The 23,908-nt window shown below is 41.9% G+C and overlaps 1 protein-coding gene across 6 annotated transcripts in view; it reads left to right on the forward strand.

Annotated features, from left to right (window-relative positions):
* The first annotated feature begins 460 nt into the window (after window positions 1–460).
* Window positions 461–23,908, forward strand: part of TMX3 (thioredoxin related transmembrane protein 3) — a 52,122-nt gene continuing 28,674 nt past the window's right edge. For 2 of the 6 annotated variants that reach the window (XM_047086177.1, XM_047086178.1), the window contains exons 1-8: window positions 577–710; window positions 1,757–1,811; window positions 8,602–8,641; window positions 9,997–10,120; window positions 17,184–17,229; window positions 18,574–18,654; window positions 21,083–21,182; window positions 21,819–21,896. In XM_047086177.1, the coding sequence (XP_046942133.1) occupies window positions 665–710; window positions 1,757–1,811; window positions 8,602–8,641; window positions 9,997–10,120; window positions 17,184–17,229; window positions 18,574–18,654; window positions 21,083–21,182; window positions 21,819–21,896 (570 nt within the window). In that variant the 5' untranslated portion in view covers window positions 577–664. Of the gene's footprint in view, window positions 711–1,756; window positions 1,812–8,601; window positions 8,642–9,996; window positions 10,121–17,183; window positions 17,230–18,573; window positions 18,655–21,082; window positions 21,183–21,818; window positions 21,897–23,908 lie in introns of those variants that run through there. The other 4 variants (XM_047086176.1, XM_047086179.1, XM_047086180.1 and 1 more) reach the window with 4 other exon arrangements.

Consider the following 23,908-nt stretch of genomic DNA (forward strand, 5'->3'; position numbering starts at 1 on the left):
GAAAAGACTTTTTTTAACGGAACCCCTTTAGTTGGCAAAAAACAAAAAAACAAAAAAACCCGCATTAATGGCGCTTAGCACCAGAGTAGGTATCTCATTCTGCAAACAGGTTCGAAGAGTCCATATTTTGGCAACGTACGGGGGCTCAGACTGCAATCCATAGGCTTCCATTTTTCTGACACCTGCTGACACCCACCTCTTTTCACGAATTTGATCGCTCGCTGTCCACGAGGAACAAGCCAAAGTGCTGGCCGAACTAAACCTCAAGCAGCGCTTGAGTTTACCTCACTTTACCCTCTAAGTTTAGCTGGCATTTAACTTCCCGGAAACGCCCCCCGACTCTACACGCCGCTCCGCCCCCACAGGAAAGCGCCCGTAGGCTAGGTTCCCACGCTCCCGGAGGCCGCCGGAGGCGCACAGAATTTCAAGGTGCAACTGCGCAAGCGCTGCGGTTCTGCGCATGCGCCGCGGTTCCGCGCATGCTCAGAGGCGGAGGCCGGCGAGGTCCTGGGAGAGTAGAGGAGGCCCGCCTGCCCCGCCCCCGCCCTGCGTGCAGAGCTTCCCTTCCGCGCGGCCAAGGCCAGCTTCCCTTTCCGGGAGCTCAAGCCTCGGCCCCCGGTGTCTCTTTCTTCTCCGCGGCTTGTGCAGCTCTCCCGTGGCGAGTATGGCACCTAGGAGACGCGGGGTCGGCCTGCGGCTCTGCGCCACTGGTAAGGACCTCGCGGGGGGCGATGGGGGCGGGGGCGATGGGGCGGGCGCGTGCTGGGACCTTTCCGGGGTGGGGTCGGGCCTGGGCCGGGGTCTCCCGCCTGCGTGCAGAGAAGCCCTGGGATCCGCCGAGATAGCCCCAGCTGCTGGCTCCTTCCCCCAGAGTGGCTGTGCCGGGGACCCGTGCCTGAAAAAGATGCGCCTGTCTTCCATTTGGTTCTTTGCTTAGTGTGACAGGAAGTTTCAATAGCGCTGACTCCACTGATAGGCGTGATCGTTTCAATAGCGCTGACTCCACCACCCCAGCTTGGGGCCAGACCTTGCTTTGGCTTTAGGTTCCGAGTCTGGTCACGTCTGATGAATTTTTACCCACCTGCGGCTAAGAGAGATGGCCAAGGACGGGTCATGGTCAGGTTGCCAGATTGTGCACTGTGAAAAGTGATCAGAGTTTGTGGTGGCCTTTCTCGGCCTCTTGCCAGCATCAGGTACCCTGGTCCCCATTAGTGTGCTCACTTCCTCCGCAACCGTTTGGTTCCCGTGCCGGGCTGTGAGAACTGTTAGTGGTAGAGGTGTAGCTCAGTTTTGTTTCTATCCATAAAGTGGGAAAAAATAAAACATAGGATTTTGAATGGCAGTTGGAGTTTATACAGAGGAGAAGATAAGTAATATTTCTTATTACTGAAGAGATATAGAAGAACGGTTTCTGTGTCTGTTAAAAAAAAAAAAAAAAAAAGGTAGAATGGCCAAAAGGAAAAACAGGATGAAAGTAAAAATATGTTGAAAGAGAACCTCTGTTCCTCAGACTTACAATCCAACATAAACCTTGCTGGTCACTGTATAGTTGCCTGCAGAGCAAATATGTAGTAAACGGATGAACTGCTTATATTTACGCATTGTTAGTGCCTGGGAATGGATCAGTGGTGGTTTTTATGGTAGTTTGTAAAAAAATAAAAAACATTTTGTAGATGACTAAGCATGTAGTACAAAACAAGTAATAAGTCAGCTTTTATTGTAAACATTTTGTCCTTTGTTTTCTTTTTTTTCCCAGTTTTTTTACTTGATATGGCTTTCTGTAAAGGATTTGTGGAAGATTTAGATGAATCGTGAGTATACCTGTTTTTAAATAGCATTTTAACTTCTTTAAACTCTGGCGTTATCTGAATATTTGCACGAATTTAATCTTTTCATAATAGAGGTAGTCACGATCAGTATTTATATAGCAGTAATTTTTGTTTCAGAAGTTGTTCTGAGTGCTGTTGTACTCAAAAGAGTTTACTAACGATTCATATTTTGTTTTATCATTTTTCATTGTGTTATGTTTTTCTGCTTGTATCACAACTGAGCAGGTGTTGGAATTTGGTAACTATACTATATATTTCTATGGTACCATAGCATTAATTACGAGGCTTTGCTTATACTAGGTCAGTAGTGATAGTGAGGAGTCCAGCTCTAGACAGACCGAAGTCCTACCGTCTCTCAGGCCTGACCAGAGGCGATTATAAGGCTTTTCCTGGCAGGCCTCAGCAGGGAAGCCGTCCTCCCCACCCCAGACTTGGTGCACCAGCGCATTGCAGACTCTGGAGGGAGTTGTGATCACAGACTAGGCCCCTGGGCCAGCTTAGCTCACGTGGATATGTGCCTTCCTCGCCCAGTTGCCTCTTTTGAAGGCTTCTTACTGGGGGCCTCACCCAGAGCACTTCCTAGGCATCTCCTTTGACACCTCTTTATCTAGGGGCTTTGCTGAAGGCACTTTTCTTTGCTTGGACTCTGTACTTTTCCACTCGTGTGTCTTCCCATCTTTCATTCTCCTGCCCACGTGTCCCTAAAGGGACGGAAGCCTTTGGTTCAGTGCTCCTCTCCAGTTAGATGAATTCTTTTGTCTGTGCCGCGTCCGCCTGACCCGCACCTGGTACTGTTCCACTTGGAAAAAGGGAACACTGAGGAGCTGGTGCCTTTTTTTCTTTGTTCGGTTGGTTTTTTTGCCTGTTGGCTTACATTGTCATAGTGAGTGAATAAAGACTTGATTATTACTTTCAGTTTGGTTTGTCGTCCTAATTAACTGCCTTTACACAACAAACTTGGTACCGTAGCCAGGTGGTCATTTGAGCACAGCGCTTTGCTGGAAGAGCAAAATTACTGAGGATCCGTGGAGCACTCCACTAGCTATGCTGATGGATAATTGGAGAGTGACAGCAGATGGTTTGCACAAAATGTTGATTCTGAAGGGAACCCTTGTTAAGGTGGAGGTAATCTGGTTAAACTTGGCAATGACTTGAGGGCCGTGTTAGTATAGACTTTCTCCTTTAGACTGCTCTCACAGTGGGAACATCTGCCGAAGTAGGGGGAGGAAGGGAGAGATGAGCAGGTGTGGGTACCTACGACCCTGCTCAGCAGCGTGCTGGGTGAGTTTGCCAGGTTGGGCCCACCTGTGACAAGTTTCCTGTCACTGAAAAACGTGTCTGACGCATTCTCACAGAGGCCGTAGTGGTCCTGCGAGCCATCCTGGCGATCCCTTGGGTCTACGTTGAGAGATTAGGAAACCGTGGATAATGAGACTTACCCAGACTCAGATTTCTAGGTTTCTCTTCGATGCTCCTGCTTATTACCAAACCCAGGTAAGCCGCCTCATCTCATCAGTTCAGTCTGTCTGAGACTGAAGTCCAGGTCTTCACTGACACAAATAATCTAGACCTGGAAAAAGCAGCCACCACCAAGATAGCAGAGATTGAGCAGCACAGTGATGTAAGAGGGGGAACCGAGTGCCCTTCCTTGGGCAACTGAGGCATAGACCTTTCCTAAAAAGTCTCTGGGTCTGTGTATTCGATAATGGGGTCTCATAGGGAGAGATTGATGGGTTCCTCACCAGGGACCTCACGGCCAGATGTTAAGCAAGGAGAGGCCTGATGGGCAGTCCCCATGAGGGTCAGCGTGATGACAGCCTATGTGACTGTTGCAGGCAGTGTCTCCTCCAGATCGGCGGAAAAGCTCTGAAACATTTACTCAGACCTTCAGCAGGTATTAGGCTGAGTCCCTCTGTCCCCCAGGGTAGGCTGGAGATCTTGTGCCGTGGGCAGAGTTTCCTGGGAAAGTTGGGGAGAACTGCACTTCTTGGGCCTTTGCGGTATCAGTGCACCCTGATACCCCTGCGACCTTGATGAGGAGGATGCATATGATGCCTCCCAGTTTGGAGTCCACGGTGACTGGTACAGCACTTTGGCCAGGGCTGGCTCTGGGTGAGTGCTTTCTGGCCCCTGCTGCTACGTGTTTTATTGGTACAGATGTATTGTCTGTGTGAACTCCCATTCACCTTTGTTCCTAAGCCCCACTGGGAATTGCTATAATGAGGGCCGTTTTAGTGGAGCATGTGGAAGACGGTGAACCTGTTTGACTACCGGCTCTTGGTGCCATTTTCTCCCCAAAGCATTATTGGCTGCCTGGTGAGTAAATAGCCATCCTGATCTCTGAGTGAAAGAAGACAGTGGTCCGTGAGACTGTTTCTCCATTCAGTAGCTCCGTCTGGCCTGTGCACAAGGCCTCGGGTACCGGGAGACTAGATATTCGTTATAGATCCCTCAATAAGAAAGTGCTGCTCTTGCCACTGGTGATACCTGACATCATGAAGAAGGTACTGGAGGTAGCCCGGTCTGTAGCAGTTCACATCACACATGCCTTTTCCAGCATCCCTCCCTACAGGGCTGATGACTGGTCAATCTCCTTCACATGGAATGGGTTCCAGCACAGCTTTATGTCCTTCTTCAAGGCTGTTCAAATTCCCCAACTGTCTGCTATCAATGGGTAGGCCAGAGTCGGGAAGAAATCCTCCTTCTGGAGGGGGCGTTGGCTTTCTGCTTATTGATGACAACCTCCTAGAGGGCCTAGAGAGGGCACTGCCCAACAAGGACCGGATGCCGTGATGACTCACGAGGGGCATCGTGGCTGGACTGTTAACACGCTCAGGGTGCAAGGACCTAGTTCCCAACTGAAATTCCTGGGCCTAATCTGGGAAGTGGTATGACATCCCATTCCACAGGAAATCATTACCAAACTTTTGACCTTATTGGACCCAAAAAATAGAAAAAGGGGCCCAATCCCACCAGGGGTTGGTGGACCTATTTGACTACTGATGATGTTAGAGAGCCCATGTGGAGATTTGATAGAGCCTTTCCGTTAGGTTACGAGAAGGGCTGCTGCTCTTGAGTGGGGCTCCAACCAACAGGATACCCTGGAGGCCCTCCAACAGGCCGCCAAGCCTTCCCCTCTTAGCCCCACTGATCTACACCTGCCATTTGAGTTACACCTCGCAGCAGACTCTCAATTCGCTGACCAGAGCCTATGGCAGGAGGACAGCCCCAGAGGCCAACGTGGACCAACCTGTAAGCTCCCCAAGTTGGCTGAAGGAAAGGTACACGCCCTTTGAGAGACCATTATCGATCTTGGGGGAGTGCAGTGGTGGGCTCAGGAGCAGAAGTTCCAGTCTTGTTCCTAAATAGGGCCAGCTCTGGATCCCCAGGAGAATGGAAATGGAACTTCCGGGAGCCCAGCCGGCATCTTGCAACTGCATGGAAAGGTCTCGGGCCCTTCCGCCTCCCAGACGTAACACCAAAGGAGACACTGCCGCCTCTGGCCCAATGGGGACCCGGTAGACCTTCAGGACCACCGCTGGGCCGTTGCACTAATGGCTCCTCTGGCTTAACTTGTAGGAATTGGATGTGGCTGCCATCCAACCTGAAAGAGACCTGTCCTTCAGCGAGCATGGGAAGGAGCCCTTGCACAGCGGGCAGCTTCATGCGGTGTGGACGATGATGACACTGTCTGCCCCACCGTTCCCCCACCTCCTGTTTATTGCTCTGGCCCCAGCAGATGAGCTCTGCTATGTTTTCACTCTCAGGGGCTATAGCTAATGGCTTGGCCATTTGGTTCTGTAGCATATAAAACAGGATCCCCTGTTGAGATGAGATATTTGCATGAAGATCATTTCTGCTCCTAGTAAATGCTTTTTTTCCTCATTATTATTCTAACGTACAGTGTCATGTGAGTTTGAGGTATTCAGCACAGTGACAGTTGTGGGCCTTAGGCAATGCCCGCCAAGATAAAATGTTTTGTAACCTGTGTGAATGCCCACCAGAGAGGCCCCGGGCTGCAAAAGGAAATCTATCCAACAAGCATATCGTGCTTTTAGCTAAATGTGGAGACCGAGTCGTTCTCCACTCGAAAGCAAGCATACATACGCACGGTACGTTGGCTCCTGGATCCCCGAGAGGATGGCCCGTGGGAATTCCGACCCCATCGTAGATTAGGTTGGCAGTGCACAGCGGCCACAGTGGTGAGAAGACACTAAAACATTGTGCAAAATGCATCCCGCTTGTCAGGCCCCGGGCCAGGCTATTAACGCTGCCCCAGATAGTTTCCTTCAAGCCAGTGGACTCGCCGTTCGCATCCCACCCCTGGCGTCCCGCCGGGTCTTGCTGTCAGTTGACACCTTTGTGTTTGGCCCGCCCATCTCCATTCCACTGCGTTCCGCTGACTCCAGCCACGCTCCCTGGGCCCTGCAGACTCACATTTGCTTCCTGTTCAGGTTCCCTGAGAACTGCATCTGATAACAGCCCTGCGTGTACCGTTCAGGCTCCACAGTGATAGGCCCAGTCACGGAGCATATAGTGGGCTCTGTGCTCCACACCCCTCCTAACCCACAGGGGTACTTGAGCATTTTAATGAACTTTCGAAGTACGGGCTTGATCCCCTGATGGGAGGGGACAAGATGACCCCAGTCTGGACTACACATCTCAAGTCTGGGTCTCAATGCAGCAGTTCACCAGTCAGGTACTTTTCACTAGTGCTCCATGGTTGACCAGGTTGTCTGACCCCTTCCTTCAATTTTACAGTTACTGACTACAGTCTCTGTTGGGGGGTGGGGGACCCCTGTAAAGGACTTGCACACCCTTCCGACTCCTTCCCAAAGACTCAGATCACTGAGAGATGAAAAGGCTGTTAGATCTTAAGGACTGGGAGACAGTAACCTCCTCCATTTACCACTGGGTGCAGAATATGGGGTTTTGCCTCAAGAATAGTGACCATCAGTTGAGTTTCTGGTTCAACAGTTTGCCTAAGGTGGCTGTTCCACTTTGCCTGGGTAGCTCCACGTGATAGATACTGGTATGTAAAGTAGAAGTTTATACTAAATGGAGCAAAGGTAAGATTTGGGTTTACCAACCTGGGAGATTGATTAAGAGTGCCCACAGTGCAGGACAGACCGTTTGTGTCACAGTTGGATAGATGTGACCACCTAAGAGCTCAGATACTGGAGATACGTTCTCTTTGTCTTCATTGTAGGTTTAAGAATCTTACTAAAATATCCCCATAGAGACTTTCTGTCATTTCATTCAGTATAGATTTTGAATATAGATTTCTGTGCAAGGTATTAGGAGATGAGCATACTTTTGGTTGGATAATACATAAGTATTGCGTTTGTGGAAATGGATAAGAATCATAAAGAGGATAAAGATGATATGGAAAGATTGTTTCTAGCTGTGAGGAATTTAGGAAGGCATTATAGAGTAAGAAATGCTTTTAGCTGAATAGGATGTGAACACGAAAGTCAAATAAACATGTGAATTTAACTGATACGTACCATAGGGTGATTGGAAATTGTAGGGTGCTAATAATATTTGAGTGGAAAGCTAAGTTGCAGCTAGTACGTGAGTATGTGTGGCACTTTATACTTGTTTTTGTAGGTGGTGGGAGGGTACCTTGAAGGTGTCAAATAAGAGAGACATGATCAAACGAGCAGAACAGTGTTTTAGGAAGATTCTGTGGCTGTAGGGTATTGTGTCACAGGGTCCCCAGAACACCCCCAGGTTGGGTAATTGACTAGGCGCGCTCAGAGGACTCAGCCTGTAGTCGGAGTCACAGCCATAATTTAGTATAGCGAGGGGACACAGAGCAAAACCAACAAAGGGAAAAGCCACGGGGGGTGAATTCCAGAGGAAACCAGAACAGGTTCCAAGAGTCCTCTCCCAGTCGAGTCCCATAGGATGTGCTTAATTCCTTCATCTGGAATTGTGACCACAAGTGTGAAATGTTATCTACTGAGGAAGCTCAGTAGAGACCCCATGCTTAGGGATTGTGGTCATATAAGCACCCTCCTGCCTAGTCTGTACCAGGTTTTCAGACTCCCACAAGGAAAGCAGATGTTCATCATAAAATCACATTGTTTGCACAGCATTAGAAGTATGAGCCATCTTTTTGTTTTGCTTTGTTTTCCTCTTTCATGTTTACTTTTGAGAGACCCCACGCACGAGCAGGGGAGGGGCAGAGACAAAGGGAGATAGGATCCAAGGCAGGCTCCAGGCTCCAAGCTGTCAGCGGAGAGCCTGCCACGGGGCTCAAACTCCTGAACTGCAAGATCATGACCTGAGCCGAAGTCAGACACTTAAGTGACTGAGCCACCCAAGCGCCCTGGAACCATGAGCCATCTTATCAGGAAATGGTAGAAACCGTCCTGAAATTCAAATTCCCAGATACCAACGGAGGACCGAACTTGTTCAGGAGAGCGGCCTCCGATCAGCTGTGTTACCTGCAGTGCACGGGTGTAAATGGGGCAGAGAGGCCAGGAGCTGAGGCGTATGCCTGTGTTTCTATCAGGTCTCACCCAATTTTTTTTTTTTTTTTTTAACTGTTGATTACTTTCTCAGTTCTCTACTTTTTAAAAGATGTTTTATGGATAAGATTTAGAGGTCATTTAGTAAAAAAAAAAAAATTACATAAAAAACTTGTTGATAGAATTTGTTCTGTGCCCTAATATTTATCAGTTGATTATCTCCACCTGCTGTACAGTGGAAACACACACACACACACACACGATCAGAGGTTGGTTTTCTCATTTTTGTTTTATAGGTTTAAAGACAATCGAAAAGATGACATCTGGCTTGTAGATGTGAGTATGTAAATTTTTGTTTTCTACCTCTGCTGTTGTAAGTGTTACTTTCTAGTCTCTTCCAGACACATATGGTAGTATATGGTTAGTACTTGATGTGTATTAGTCAATTTTTGTCAGGTAGTACTATTTGGGTTACCATATTAAAATGAACCTCAGCCTTAAGGTTCCTGGCAAGGACCTGTTTGCTGAAATTCTGAAGAGGTTGACGTATGGATTATGTTGAGGGAGATTGTGGTATGACTTTACTACAGACTTCACTCTGAAATTTTTTATATCACTTGATGGTCAAAATCATGTTTTCGTGTTAATAGGGAACAAAATCAAATTTTCGTTTTCCTTCTTTAACTCACTTTCAAGTTTGGAATGTATTTAAACCTCGTGTTTGGGATTCCTTTTAACTTGCCTCAGTAAAAAATCAATGGCAGCAATACAGATGGAATAGGAATAGCAGAGTTGACAATTGCTAAAGCTAAGCCATGGGGCACGAGAGTCCATTGTTTAATTCTTTCTCCTATTGTGTATGTTGGAACGTTTCCATGTTAAAAGATAGGTAAGTCTTGGGGCGCCTGGGTGGCTCAGTCGGTTAAGCGGCTGACTCTTGATTTCAGCTCAGGTCATGATCTCGTGGTTTCTGAGATCGAGCCCCGCATCAGACTCTGCACTAACAGCACAGAGCCTGCTTGGGATTCTCTCTCTCCCTCTGTCTGCCCCTCCTCTGCTCGCAGGGTCTCAAAATAAACTTAAAAAAAAAAAATAGATAAGTCTTGTTTCACGAAGGCACAACAGTTTGTTACACCTCCACCCAGCCCTGTGGTGATATTGAAGAAAGAGGAACGGTGGTTTCAGTTTAATCAACCTGACTTGTGCTTATGCCAAACCAGTCATCTTAGTGATCTCCCGTTTGCCTTGCCAGTAGTTATTCTTAACGTAGCAAAGGTACCTACTCTGTTGGGATTTTTGTAATAAAAATAGAAAGTGTTCATCCTGAACACTTAAGGGATGTGTGTGTGATGTATGTGTGTTTGGTGATTTCATTTTATATATAACATAGACTCATTGTGAAGCAAAGATGTTTTTCTTGTAAGTTATTTTAAATAGGAATTTGTAGTCATTTTACATGAATTTAAGGTAAAACCAGTTTTGAGGTATATACTAAGAGTTAAATTATTTAGATTCGTGTGCGTGTCATCTTTTATTGTGTAACCACCTTAAAAATTATATTTAGACTTTTTGTCTAAAATGGACTCTTTATCAGAACATTTAGTCAAAGAGATTGCTTAAAAATTAAGATTGATGTACATAATAGCACAACATTTTACTGGTTGTCTTTCTCCCCCCTCCCCCCCAACAAGTTTTATGCACCGTGGTGTGGCCATTGTAAAAAACTGGAACCGATTTGGAATGAAGTTGGTCTTGAGATGAAAAGCATTGGTTCTCCAGTTAAAGTTGGGAAGATGGATGCTACTTCCTATTCTAGTAAGCATTTACTCTGTTTTATTCTTCTCGTAGTGAAAGTGCTTTAATTACATGAAGCATTCTTCAGGGTAGGAAGAAGAAATATCTGCTCTTTGCTTATGTAAATTAAGGCTCTCTTAATAATTGAAGATTATATACTTTATTGAGTGAAGCGAATCAGCCGTCAAATGTGTAACATGCTGTATGCATTACTCTTGTGCCTGCCAGACGTATAAGCCACGGTTCCTAGTTTGAGCCCACTTGAGATGCTCCGTTGACCTGAGGCAGCTGCACAAGCGTGAGTGTGAAGCTGTTGGTGTTGCCGTGTGAAGTCAGAATGTGAGTTGTCGTCTCAGTAGCCTGAGATGGCGTGTTGGAGGAGTAAATAGGGACTTTAAAAAGTTGAGTTGAGTCGGAATGGATACAAGGGAGGATCCAGAAAGTATTCACATTAGAGAGAACATTTCGGCAAAATTGTAGAGTTGAAAATGAGCGAAGTGCGTTCCAGAGAATGAACGCCTGTAAGCAGAGCTTGGCAAACTACCGTCACGGACCGAACTGGCCCGCGGCCCATTTTTGTAAACAGAACAGTCCTGGAACCCAGCCCCACTCGTTTGTTTACTGTCGTCCGTGTCTCTGTCCGTGTTCCACTGGCAGAGTCGAGCAGGCGTAACGGAGCCTGTTCTCCCCACAGTGCCTGAAATACTATCTGACCCTTTCCAGAAAGAAACGTGTACTAATGCCGACCTGAAAGGATTTGAGAAAAGAAAGTTGAGTGAAGTATGAGTATCCTAGCAATTTGGAAGGAGCAAGGCTTCAGAAAGCAAAACTATATTCACTTGCTGCTTCTGCCTGCCACTTTAGATGTTGTATTGCCTTGTGTCTTTTATTGTTGTTCTTTTTGTTTTCTTGAGATCTGAATATGTAGCACAGGTAAAGTCCTTGTATTCAGTACACAGAGGTCCCCTTTTCCTTTAATCAGTGAACAAAGCAGAATTATGTGGTGCACGTTTCTTTGTAGGAAATCAGGATTGTACTCAGGGTACAGCTTTGGAAAGGGACGGACCTGTGTTTTGATCCCACATCTGTCATGTGCTGCTTCTGGGGCTTCGGGGAAGACCTTAACCTCGCAATTGTGGTTTCCATGTCTGTAAATGGGGGAGTGATAATCCTCAGGGTTGTGAGGATTGTATTAGCGTTTCCTATTCGAAATCGTTGCCACAGTGGCCAGCGCATGTAAGATGAAGCATAAGACCAGATTTGAGGGGGACCTCACGTCCTAGTGTTTTAGATTTTATCCGTTGCGAATTAAGAGGTAATACACATTTTTGAGAAGGCAGACGGTTAGATAAAAATGTTTTTGGCAGCGACAGGTAGGATAGCAAAGAACAGTTAGAGACAGGATCACCTAGGTCAACTTCTGTATGCATCTTGGTGTGGGATGCCGGGAGCCCAGACGTGGTGGTGACCGCGGAGGAGAGAAGAAACAGCAACCGCTCCCAGACATTTTCGAGGCTGAGATCACAGATGTGATGAATTGGCCGTGTGGTACGAAGAAGAACCATCAGAAGTAACAGGATAAGATTCTTAGCGTAGTTACTGAACTGCACCACTGCTGGCTGTATGGAAACGAAACACTCACTTTCTGTGCGTTTCCCACTTCTCAGCTGTTGTGAATGTATGGCGTTTGGCCTAGTGATGTTGGAGAACAAGGCGCTGGGGTCCAAAGAGCCGGGGTGCCGTGAGGTGTGAGGGCTGCAGTCGCAGAGTCAAACACGAGTTGTTGAAGCCCTGAGAGGAGACCAGAGCGATGGCAGGAGTTCTCGCCCAAAGAGAGAATGATATGCTTGGGTTGAAATGCTTTATTGAAATGAGCTTTTAACAATGTTTGAGAAATTATCGCTTTCAACTGTTGTTCCCGAAAGCATGTTCTCATCTGTTGGCAATCTTGTTTCATCCTGTCTTGTTGGTTAGACACGTGTGTACTTAAACGTTCACCAGCATAGTCATATTCACTGAGACAGTTTGTTTACGAACTACTGGGTTAGTCTCTAGAGATTAAAGACAGACCAGAACGAATCCTTCTTGTCCAGGAAATGGCTAGTCTCATAGAGGGAACAGTATGAATAAACCAACAGGTGCAATAAAGTCTCAAACACAGCGAATTCCTGTGATCGTTTGAATCATTTAATGGAGTAATAGAGTAAAATAATATGTAAAGGGATATGGGTATATAAAGAAAAATAATGAAAAAAATAAATAATAAAAATAATGCTATGGTTTACATTAAATGAATTGTAATTCATTAGCTTATTGTTCAGTGTGTATTTAGTGCCCGTGTGTGTCACTGTTTAAGTGACACTGTGATGAGGGAAAACGTAAGATTTTTTCCTGAGTAGCTGAGAAAAAATGATTTAAATGCTGTGATTAAAATGCAGTGTTCTTGTAGGTACTGAGACTTAATATGTGGATTATAGCTTTTTAGGTGCTTTTGGTGGGACTGTTTTTCATTCCATTATTCATAAGCCATTTAGAGGTTTAAATTTTTGTCTCTGATATGTGATTGTTACAGATTTTATTTATTGTTCACTTAGCACTGTGTTGTATGTTGTGTTGAGTTCATGGGAAGAAATCTCTATGGAGCGTGCAGAGCACCTTACCTCCGGCAAAGCACCTAGCGTTGGGAAAAGGGATAGGGGACTGGTATGCAAGGAACACCTCTGCCAGATACTGTGATGGGTGCTTCCTACACTTTATATCCTTTACTCCTTGGATGTGCAATGCTAAACCCTCCACTCCCTTTCCCAACCTGTGTGGTGATGCTTGCTTGTAAGTCCTTGCGACTACCTAAATCATACAAATACGGCTTATTGAAAAATCATTCTTTTGTTGAAAAGTTGTAGGGTCAGTATTCATTCAGCGGTTATTTAATGAGTACTTACTGTATGCCAGAATGTACGAGACACATCGTAGGCATCTGTGATACATCAGTGACCAAAAGAGACAGAAATTTCTACTTTCATGGAACTTCTATGCTAGACGGGAGAGACAAATGATAGCCAGTAAGCATAAGTTAAATTGTCATACTATTTAGTATTTGATATCCGTAACGGATGCATTTTCTTCTTTATTATGCAGTCAAGGTGGTGTTTTATGTGCTATTGAAAAAAGAATGTTATCTTCCTGGTATTTTTAAAAAAGATTTAACATATTTGCAAACTACTGTCTAGAGATTACAAATAGATTTTTGGCATGTAAATCTTAAAATTCCCTTAAATACCTCAGTGCAGCTCCAGTATGGGCCTTTTAGTAGAACTTGGAATCAGGTAAATAACTGAATTTTTTTTTTTTTTTCAAACTAGCTGTCAACATTATGCTGTGTCTAATTGTAAATACTAAAGGATTGGTGTATCATGTGTATTTCATCCGCTCCATGGGTCACTTTTCAGGCATTCACAGCATTAGTGTTTCTCAGCGTTTAGTCCACAATCTACATTAGGATTACCTGGGCTGCCCAATATAAATGTAGACTCTGAAGACCCACACCAGCCCCATCAAATGAAAGTCTTGGAGATTGGGTCATGATAATCTGTATTTTTAACAGGGACTTCAGGTACTTCTGCTACCCAAGTTGGAGAACCATAAAGTATTATTCCAGGGAACAGTTAGTTACAGGGCTTGGAGAGGGATGGATTGTTCAGTGATCAATTATGGAAAACCTCTTAGAGGATGTGACATACCTTATTCTCAATAATGTAATTGCACAGATTGGAAGTGCACGTCATCACACTCAGAAGATCTCTGTGTATAGAATTCTTCAACTAGGAAGTTGAACTATCATGAATTATCCTGCCCCGTGTGTTTGGAATTGTGTGAAGATTTTCTTGATGCATGGTTTTAACTAATAATGCTATAATCAACGTTAAAAAACTATATAAAGATATATATTTTAGTCTCTCTTCATTGAGAACCAGAATTGTTTCTCATTTGTAAGTTAAAACAGGTCATGATACTCTCTGTGACAGTGTACTGATTCCTATTACAAAACCGCTGAAATTCTAGAGGGTGGAGATCAGGGATATTTCTGAACATCCTAGAGTGGACAGCAGCCTCTCCCCACAGGCAAGAATTATCTGGCCCCAAATGTCTGGAGTGCCAAGACTGAGCATTTCTCAAACAGAGTCACTGATCAAAAGGGCTTATAATCTAGAAAGGTAAAACTGATTTGCCAGTATCATCTGTGATCTCCACCCTCTAGATACCAGCAGCACCCTTCTCCCCAGCCCAGCCTCCCACTAATTTATGGCGACCAAAAATGTCTCTAGGTATCACCCATTGTCTCCTGGAGGGCAAAATCTCTCAGTTGAGAACGGCTGCCATATTTTATATCTTTTTCATGTTAGACACATAGTGACACTCGGTAAATGCTAAAAATAGTATTTTGAGCTGAGGACTTCACATTAAGGCTGGCCCCTCCCTTCTCCCCACCCCCCTCCCAGCCCACTGTATAGATGAAGTAATAGCAGGTAGTTAACAGTGAAATGACTGAGGGGTTTCAGACACCAAAATTAGAGGCAGAATTAGGACCAGATTCCAAGATCATCATGTTTCACATCCAAGCCTGTCTCCACTATCAAGTTGTTATCATTTCAAGGAGAAGACAAAAAGGAAATAAGGGGCTGTATGTTTAACCCCATTTTACGAGCATTTAAAATGATACAATTCCAGAGAAGTTATTCATGTTATAGATGGGTTTGTGAAAGAATTGATCTTAGGTCTCTGCTATGAAAAAGAACAAAAAGTTAAAACTTCAGTCATAGCCCCGCTACCGATTCAGTGCTTGCGCTAAAACAAGTTACCACATCTTCCTAAGTATTAGGTATCTGAAGAGTGACATTAGCACCCTTCCCTTCCCCTGCTCACAAAATTGTCTCAAGGCGTAGTTGAAGGTATACTGAAATCAATTATAAGGTATTTTACATCGAAAGTTCTTCTTATTGTTCTATACGTTGATGTGTCAGCAGCTACCTAACAGATCAGGATCAAAAATAGAAAGGAAATGGACTTAACATTTGAAGATCTCTGTGTGCCAGGCTCCCTCTTAGATTCTTGTCCACATGCTTTCTCATTTTCAAATCCCATCCACAAGGCCAGCCAGATGAGTGCTGTCCTCAGAAGGGAAAGAGTTGCCAGATGCTCAATGTGAAGTTGGAACCCTGACCTACATCATTTTACGTCTATAACCCATGCTTTGTTTGTGTTTCCTCTAGGGAGATGTGGTTTTAGGAGTCACTGTCAAGTCAAAATTGTAACAGAAGTGAAGTTTAATGCTCAGAGTCTGGGTACTAAAGAGTGGGTGGTATACATCTGTCTCCACCTGACGCATTTGCTGACTGAGGCCAAGGAAATTAAGTGGTGGGACTTAAATGTGGAGCCGGGATTTTTGTTCTGAAAACTGTTTTGAGAACCACCGCTGCATTTTCTCAATGATTGCATATCTTCTTCATTGGTCTGTTTAAAAATAAACCTTACAATAAATTAAATTATTAGGGGCATATACACCTCTCTCCCAGTCAATTATATTCGTCTTAGCTGAAAGTAATAAGGGCTGACCTTCCCCCACCTCCTTGATTTGGGAAGGGGTCATTGAGGACATATTTTATCGCATAATCCCCCCCATATCATTTTTATATTTTTTACTCAGAAGTCAGTCTCAATTCCTGTAGTCTCCAATTAGAATAGACTTGGCAGAATTAAATCCTGCAGTAGAGATGGGCACAAAGCAGGTATGTAATTGGTTTAAGTTCATCTGGCTTTTCAGAAGCAAGACCTCTATCTTCAGAACCTGAGTTATTTATGTTAACCTCTGCTGTCTGCGTTGCTTCCAGTAAAAACTTCATCACTGCCCTGACCCTGACCCTGTCCATCAAAACCAGTTCATCACTGTCCTGACCCTTTCAGTCACCTTTGTTCGTGTTCAAGGGAGAAACTCTATTATAATGACAAAGGAAGGCCGAGAGATTTTGACTATTATTTTGCCACAGGTTCACTCTGTCATTATTCTTGTGTATTGGGCAGTACCTAGAAACCAGAGATGGATGATTACTAGAGTGATTGGTAAACCAGAACCCACGTGCAATAGTGTAGTGTCCTTCTACCCAACCACAATGAGATATCCTAGAAATTACTAAAATTAACAATGGGAAAGATCATATGAATAAATACATTATATTTTACCTAAACTGGTATGGTTGTGTAAATATATTGTATCTTTCTTGTCTACGGAGACTGCTTTATTTCTTTACTGTCCTGATTGCCTTGATTCTGTAAAGGAGGTTAGTATTAATTTGCAGTAGTGATTGCCATATCTCTTCAAGTCCTAATTCTGTATTTGATTGTTCTCGTTTCTTCTTTCCCTCAAAAAGATGCCGTTGTAGCAACTGTATCTCATTTTAATTAACATGAGGACTTCAGAATAATCTTTGAAAGTCACTAGAATTATTCTAGGTTATTACAGTAGCAGAAACTTCTAAAACAAGTAGATAAAGTTGCTTTTAGATCATATATAGAGTGCAGATTCTTTAAGTAATTTTGCAAATAAAATTTATCTTTTAAAAATTAAAATATAATGCAGTTATTTTAAGATTTAGAAAAGGAAAGCATGGTTTTGCTTGTTTTTGTTTTTTTATTTATTTTTATTTTTTGCAAGGAGCCAATGAGACCTAGAAAAAAGTATTTGTCCTGGAAAATGAAATCAGATGATAAGTGAGACTTTATTTACATATATTTTTTTAACAGGAATATCTTTTAAAATAAGTATTCTTTTAACGATTCTTTTGGCATTTATTCCTTAATTTGTCGTAGTGTTTTGTGCTGGCCATAATTTGGATTATTAAGTAATTGTTTTGTACGAGAATGTCATGTTTTTTCTTTTTTGTGTGTGAATTTATATCCTTTTTAAAGACTTAAAAACATAGCTATAAGGGTTTGTATAAATCTATATTTTTAAGTAAAAGGCTCATTTACTACCTAGTTTCTCATTTAAAAAAAAAATTTAGAATTATTTATTCTTTTTCTCATCAAGGCATTGCTTCAGAGTTTGGAGTTCGAGGTTATCCAACAATTAAGCTGTAAGTTGAGTGTTGTATGTTTATATGTGTATTTTTATGAGTTCACTCTGCTTACGTTTTATTACATTAATTTCTAGTAGCTTCCTTGGAGGATTGAAGACGGGTTCAGCAGTTTTTTCTAGGTGCAGTATGTGATCAAAGGAGAGGGACTGCATCTTTCAGCTTTTCTGTGTATTGAAGCGAATGTGGTGTTTTCGGCTAGTTCGTTGAATGCGCTCTGAGCGCTTCCTGTGGGACAGGCATCCTGCAGGACCAGATGACCAGCTGTCGATTATGAGAAAGGGCTTTTACCCTTGAGGAGCTCAAGAGTGTATTCTGCTGTATCATCTCCTAACAAATTTTACTTTTCTATAATTAAAATAGACTTATTTCAGTAGAGATGAAAGAAACCAAGAGCATCAAATTGATGGACTTAATTCTAACCTGAAAGTGTTGATGAAGTATAATATAAAGTGTATGTATATAAGTTGGGAGAAATGGTGTGTGCTAATTAATTCTAAAGGATTTATTTGATAATCATAATTTTACTGAATTTTCTCTTGAGTTTCTTCCTTATTTTGGTAGTGTGCGAGTTGAGGGATGATTTTGAAATTTATTTTTATAGTAAAGTAAGTTTTCAGTATTTTAAAATCTCAAATTTCCAAATTTGGCTAATTTTAATTTTTCATTTCTGGGGTTTTATATTGACTTCCCTCCTTCCCCTACTTTCAAAAAAGCATTTGCTAAGCCTCTTTTACTTGTGTCAAGTAAATTATCCTTTCTGTTCTTTTTGTTTACTTATAGGTATTCCCTTGTGCTTTCACATTTTTTTTTTTTAAATCACAGTTGGACACATAATTCGTTGACAGGCTTTTGGAAAATTATCATAATTTTCTAGAATAGGTGTTTTATGCATTGTTTTACTCTGTAATCTTAGAGCCTCTGTCAAGTTACTATGATGTTGTGTTGCTTAACATTTGTTCTCCCTCTACCAAAATACTGTTAATTCCCTGTCATTTTTTTTTTTAACTAGAGAAGATAGAATTGTACTACTTTGACAAGCTCTTGACCATGAATGTGTAGATTATGCACTTTACAGAAGGCATAGGTACAATGCAAGTATCAAATACAGAGTAAACTGTTTTCATGTAATTTTAATAAAATGCAGCCTTTTTCTTTATATTTTGAGTTGTTGGTCCCCTGAAGCCAGTTGCCCACTGTATTGTACATGGTTATGCCGCTTCTAAAAAAACTCTGCATTTATTATTTTATATTCTGTAATTTTATGAGACAGTAGTGATTAGCATTACGTACTAAAAGAGTTGAAATAATCTCAGCTTTTATCTTTTTTTTTTTCTTTTTAAGATTAAAAGGGGACTTGGCATATAATTATAGAGGACCACGAACTAAAGATGATATTATTGAGTTTGCTCACAGAGTATCTGGGTAAGTTTTTATTAGGAAAGGCCTTTACTATAGGATACTAATATTTTAAAATTAAATGTGTTTTAATAGACCGTATTGAATGCACATTTTTCAGGGGCTTAACCTAAGTAGAATCTGTTCATGTATGACAGAAGGTAGGGTTATGCAGCGTATAGAGAGATACTTCAAAGAAACAAAAAGAACTGTGATATGTATTATGTACTTGTTAACCTCACATTTAAATTCATTTCATATGTAGAAAAAAGATGTTCTCCAGTAGATTTAAAAAAAAATTTTTTTTAATGTTTATTTATTTTTGATACAGAGAGACACAGAGCGTGAGCAGGGGAAGGGCAGAGAGAGAGGGAGACACAGAATCTGAAACAGGCTCCAGGCTCTGAGCTGTCAGCACAGAGCCCAACACGGGGCTCGAACCCGTGAACTGTGAGATCATGACCTGAGCCGAAGTCGGACACTTAACCGACTGAGCCACCCAGGCTCCCCACCCCAGTGGATTTTTTGAAGCATTTTCAAAATTTGATTACTTCTAACAACTTTGTGAATTGTAATTTTTATTTTACTATAAATTTGCTCTTGTACTGCCTCATTTATATCAACTTATTTTTCTTGTTACCTAATGTTGGAGTTTTTGAAAGAAACCCCACGGTATTATTCTTCTGATAGACTTGGGTTTAATCCCTGTCCTGTGATACTGGAAAATTCTTTTTAGATACAGCTAATTAAAATACTTTCCCTGATCTGTTACATGCTGCTTTCTGCCAACTGTGAGGTATTATTGCACATTTTGCTTAGAATGTGGCATAATTAGAACCCAGATGTCTATTTGAGTTATAGATCTCTGAGGTTTTACTGATAAGGAAACAGACTTTCTTTCATAAGCATCCTGTTGGTTTGAATATGGTGATTCTTTTTTTTTTTTTTTTTTTTTTTAATCTACATCTACCTTGCTGAGGTATAAAGAAAGTTGGTGCTTATAATTATTCAGTGCGGGTGTGTGGAACTCCTTAAGGAGAACATTCATCAAAGTAGGTTTGCCTATATTAACTTCGAAAGTATAGGCACTTTCTTGTGAGTTTGACAGGATATATTATATTGATACCTTTAAAGAGCTTTAAAGTAAATTGAGATATCGGGGGGGATTTGTTGAATGCATGACACTGCCGGGCTTAAAGTATTTGAGAAAAGACACAGAATGGTCTTTATTCAAGTCTGCAAAACTTATTGATATAATTTTCACTGTATTTTCTCATTGATTGCATATCTCATTTTCTTTATAAATGCTTTCTGAATAAATTTTAAGATACCTTTTACATTATAGTAGGGCATTGGTGTGGGATGTGCTTTATTCCCTGTGGTTAGATTCGTCTTTATATTTTGGCGATTTTTTTTTTTTAATTTTTTTTTTTTTTCAACGTTTATTTATTTTTGGGACAGAGAGAAACAGAGCATGAACGGGGGAGGGGCAGAGAGAGAGGGAGACACAGAATCGGAAACAGGCTCCAGGCTCTGAGCCATCAGCCCAGAGCCTGACGCGGGGCTCGAACTCACGGACCGCGAGATCGTGACCTGGCTGAAGTCGGACGCTTAACCGACTGCGCCACCCAGGCGCCCCTATATTTTGGCGATTTTTAACGAGTTTCACTTTAAGCTTAAGATGGTCTTCTGATGTAACCAGGGGTGACTCTGTTGCACAGAAATTTCGTGGCTCAGTTCTGGACTTGCATCACTTGCTGGTTAATTACTCAAGTACGAAAATAGAGGCGAGCAGTGAGTGTGGTGCGGTGCATCTGAGGAATTGTGCATTTTGAAAATATGTTTGCCTTTGCAAACGCTATGTTATTCTTTTTGCAGATTTAGTGCAGGATAAATCTGATAATGCAGACCACATTTTTAAGAAGACTGGCTCTTTTTTAGTTTTTTTAATAACACTTTGTAAGTGATATGTTTGATAATAACCTTTGACATAAGCTATCTAGTATTTAAATGGATATAAATCTTCACATAGTATTTCTAATTTCCTGAGGTAACACATTCACAGTGTGTTAGCGTGAACGATCTCATGAAAGAGAAAGAAAAGTAATTCTCACGTGGATCGTTTTATTTTTAGCTGAGGACTCTCGATGGATTACAGTTCTGTTCTTGCCTACCAAAATATTGGTTAAGATGGTACTCTCTAAAGGGATATACTTTAAACTTACTTTTTTTTTTTTAAGTTATTTTTTAAATTGATGGATTAACTTGTGGGTACTGTGTTTTTATTATGTGGGTACAAATAGTGGTCATGGCTATAGTTTTATTAGGCTTATGTGGATTGGGTGATTATTTAAAATGCAGTTAACACAACATTAAAACTTCATAACTTTAGACCTATATTGTGTACTATCTTTAGTTCAAACACAAGTTAGTTTTTTGTTTTGCTTTCAAACAGGGCTCTAATTCGGCCACTTCCAAGTCAGCAGATGTTTGAACATGTGCAAAAGAGACATCGTGTGTTTTTTGTTTATATAGGTGGAGAGTCACCTTTGAAGGTATCAAATGGTTTTATTTTTTAAAGTCACAAGTAACAGGTGTATTGTAATTGAATTTTCCGTATAGCCAAAACTTCATCCAGAACTCAAAATTACTTCACTCTTATTGGTAATAAGAGTTCAGTGTGAGTATTTTTCTAATGAAAACACTTTCTTACATGCCCTCTATTGTGTTTGCTTCATGAAACAGAAATGAATTCAAAGGTGTTGCTTGCCTTAGTATTTCTTCTCTCGTTGACCTGGTTACTCAAATTTAGTGTTACTTTTTAGCATTTTTGGCTCCTTGAGACTGCAGAATGCAATTTAAGTGTAAACTTCTTAAAGATCATTTTATATATGTATAAACACACGTCTTTTCCTGTAACTATCAAATTAATAAATAGGAATTGAGCTTATCTTACACTTAACTTTGTTTAGAGGAGTATAAAAGCACTGAGTAACAGTGGTCTCTTTGCTTTAGAAACCATTTACTTCATGTGCTACTCAACATTCCATCATCTCCTCACATAAACACACTGAGGCGTCCAGTTGTGACGAGACTGCTGGGGATGATACCGCTGTTCGGAATGTTTAATGAGGAATGAATTTGGATCCTCGTATTTAAAAGTCACCTCTTTTCTATTTGTATCTTCACAGGAGAAATACATAGATGCTGCTTCAGAATTAATTGTGTATACATACTTCTTTTCTGCCTCAGAAGATGTGGTTCCTGAGGTAATATTTAAAATTGGATTTTAATGACTTAATTTCATTTTTTCAATTATTACTTGACTTATCAAATTTACTTACTGTCATATGTATAGAAACAGTAAACATTAACTCTTTACTACTGGTACCGGATTGCTTATTATTAATAAGTAAATACCACTAGATTCCTAGCATTTAAGGACTGTGTTTATTAGGTCCGTGCTTGTTCTCTTCTTTAAAATAATAGCAGTAGTAAGAAGTGATAACTCAAACACTTCAGCTGGCTTATAAGCAATGGAGTGATGTGTTTTTATATATTAATTCACAGCTGCTTACCTAATCACGTGCTGTGACACTCTAGTAAGTTCTTGACAAGCAAGATCCTCAGGACCCTGATAGGGTGGAGCTTACGTGCTCATGGAAAGAGGAAGTGTGCTAAATTTTACTGTTGCTGGTTACATCTTTGGGGTCATGTTCAGTAAACAAATATATAAACACAATATACCTAGTATGAAAAAAGTAAAGGAGCATTGTGATAGTAGAAACAGGAGGGTGGGGTGGCTGTTCTAGATTGGTTGCTCAAGAAATGTCCGAGAAGAAAATATTTGAGCTGGGACTTACATGATGTGAAGGAGCCCTGCAAAGATCTGTGGCCTGAGTAAACTAGAAACAGGGAACAGATATTCCAAATGCCCAAGATGAGAACACTCTTGGGCGTATTTGGGAAGCAGGTGCTGGGCCAGTGTGGCTATAACACAGCGAGAAAGGAGATAGGCAGAGAGGCCAGGGGAGGCCTTGCAGGTCATGGCCATGCATGTGATGGGCTGAAGTTAGTGAAGGACTTGGTCTCATGTTCATCTTAAGGACTTTCCTCTGCTAAGAGCAGAATGAATTGGACGGAGATGAGAGTAGACCCACAGCAGTTGAACTCGTGGAGTAATCTGGCAAGTTCGGGCTTGGAGGTTTGCAAAGGAATGGGGAGACGGGAAAATGTTGGGTTTGGGAAATGAAATTGTTCAAGCTCATTGACCTGGAGGAAAGGGGAAGAATCAAGGATAACTGCTAGAAGTTTGTTTGTTTGTTTGTTTTAATTTTATTTTTTATTTTTTAAAATTTACATCCAAATTAGCATATAGTGCAACAGTGATTTCAGGAGTAGATTCCTTAGTGCCCCTTCCTCATTTAGCCCGTCCCCCCCCCACACCTCCTCCTGTAATCCTCTGTTCTCCGTATTTATGAGTCTCTTCTGTTTTGTCCCTCTCCCTGTTTTTATATTATTTTCATTTCCCTTCCCTTATGTTCATCTGTTTTGTCTCTTAAAGTCATATGAGAGAAGTCATATGATTTTTGTCTTTCTCTGACTAATTTCACTTAGCATAATACTCTCCGGTTCCATCCACATAGTTGCAAATGGAAAGATTTCATTCTTTTTGATTGCCGAGCAATACTCCATTGTATATGCATACCACATTTTCTTTATCCATTCATCCATCTATGGACATTTGGGCTCTTTCCATACTTTGGCTATTGTTGAAAGTGCTGCTATGAACATGGGGGTGCATGTGCCCCTCTGAAACAGCACACCTGTATCCCGTGGATAAATGCCTATTAGTGCAGTTGCTGGGTCATAGGTCTATTTTTAATTTTTGAGGAACCTCCATACTGTTTTCCAGAGTGGCTGCACCAGCTTGCATTCCCACCAACAATGCAAAAGAGATCCTCTTTCTCCATATCCTCACCAACATCTGTTGTTGCCTGAGTTGTTAATGTTAGCCATTCTGACAGGTGTAAGGTGGTATCTCACTGTGGTTTTGATTTGTGTTTCCCTGATGATGAGTGATGCTGAGCATTTTTTCATGTGTTGGTTGGCCATCTGGACATCTTCTTTGGAGAAGTGTCTGTTCATGTCTTTTGCCCATTTCTTCACTGGCTTATTTGTTTTTTGGGTGTTGAGTTTGATAAGTAGGTGTTTGGTTTTAAAAACTTGGGTAGGTGATAGTGTGATCCGTGAGCTTGAGAATATGGCGAAAGGAACACAT

This window comes from Lynx rufus, unplaced genomic scaffold (assembly GCF_022079265.1).
Source record: "Lynx rufus isolate CCGP_SWC_20201006 ecotype Redwood Valley unplaced genomic scaffold, mLynRuf1.p SCAF_20, whole genome shotgun sequence".
NCBI lineage: Eukaryota > Metazoa > Chordata > Mammalia > Carnivora > Felidae > Lynx > Lynx rufus.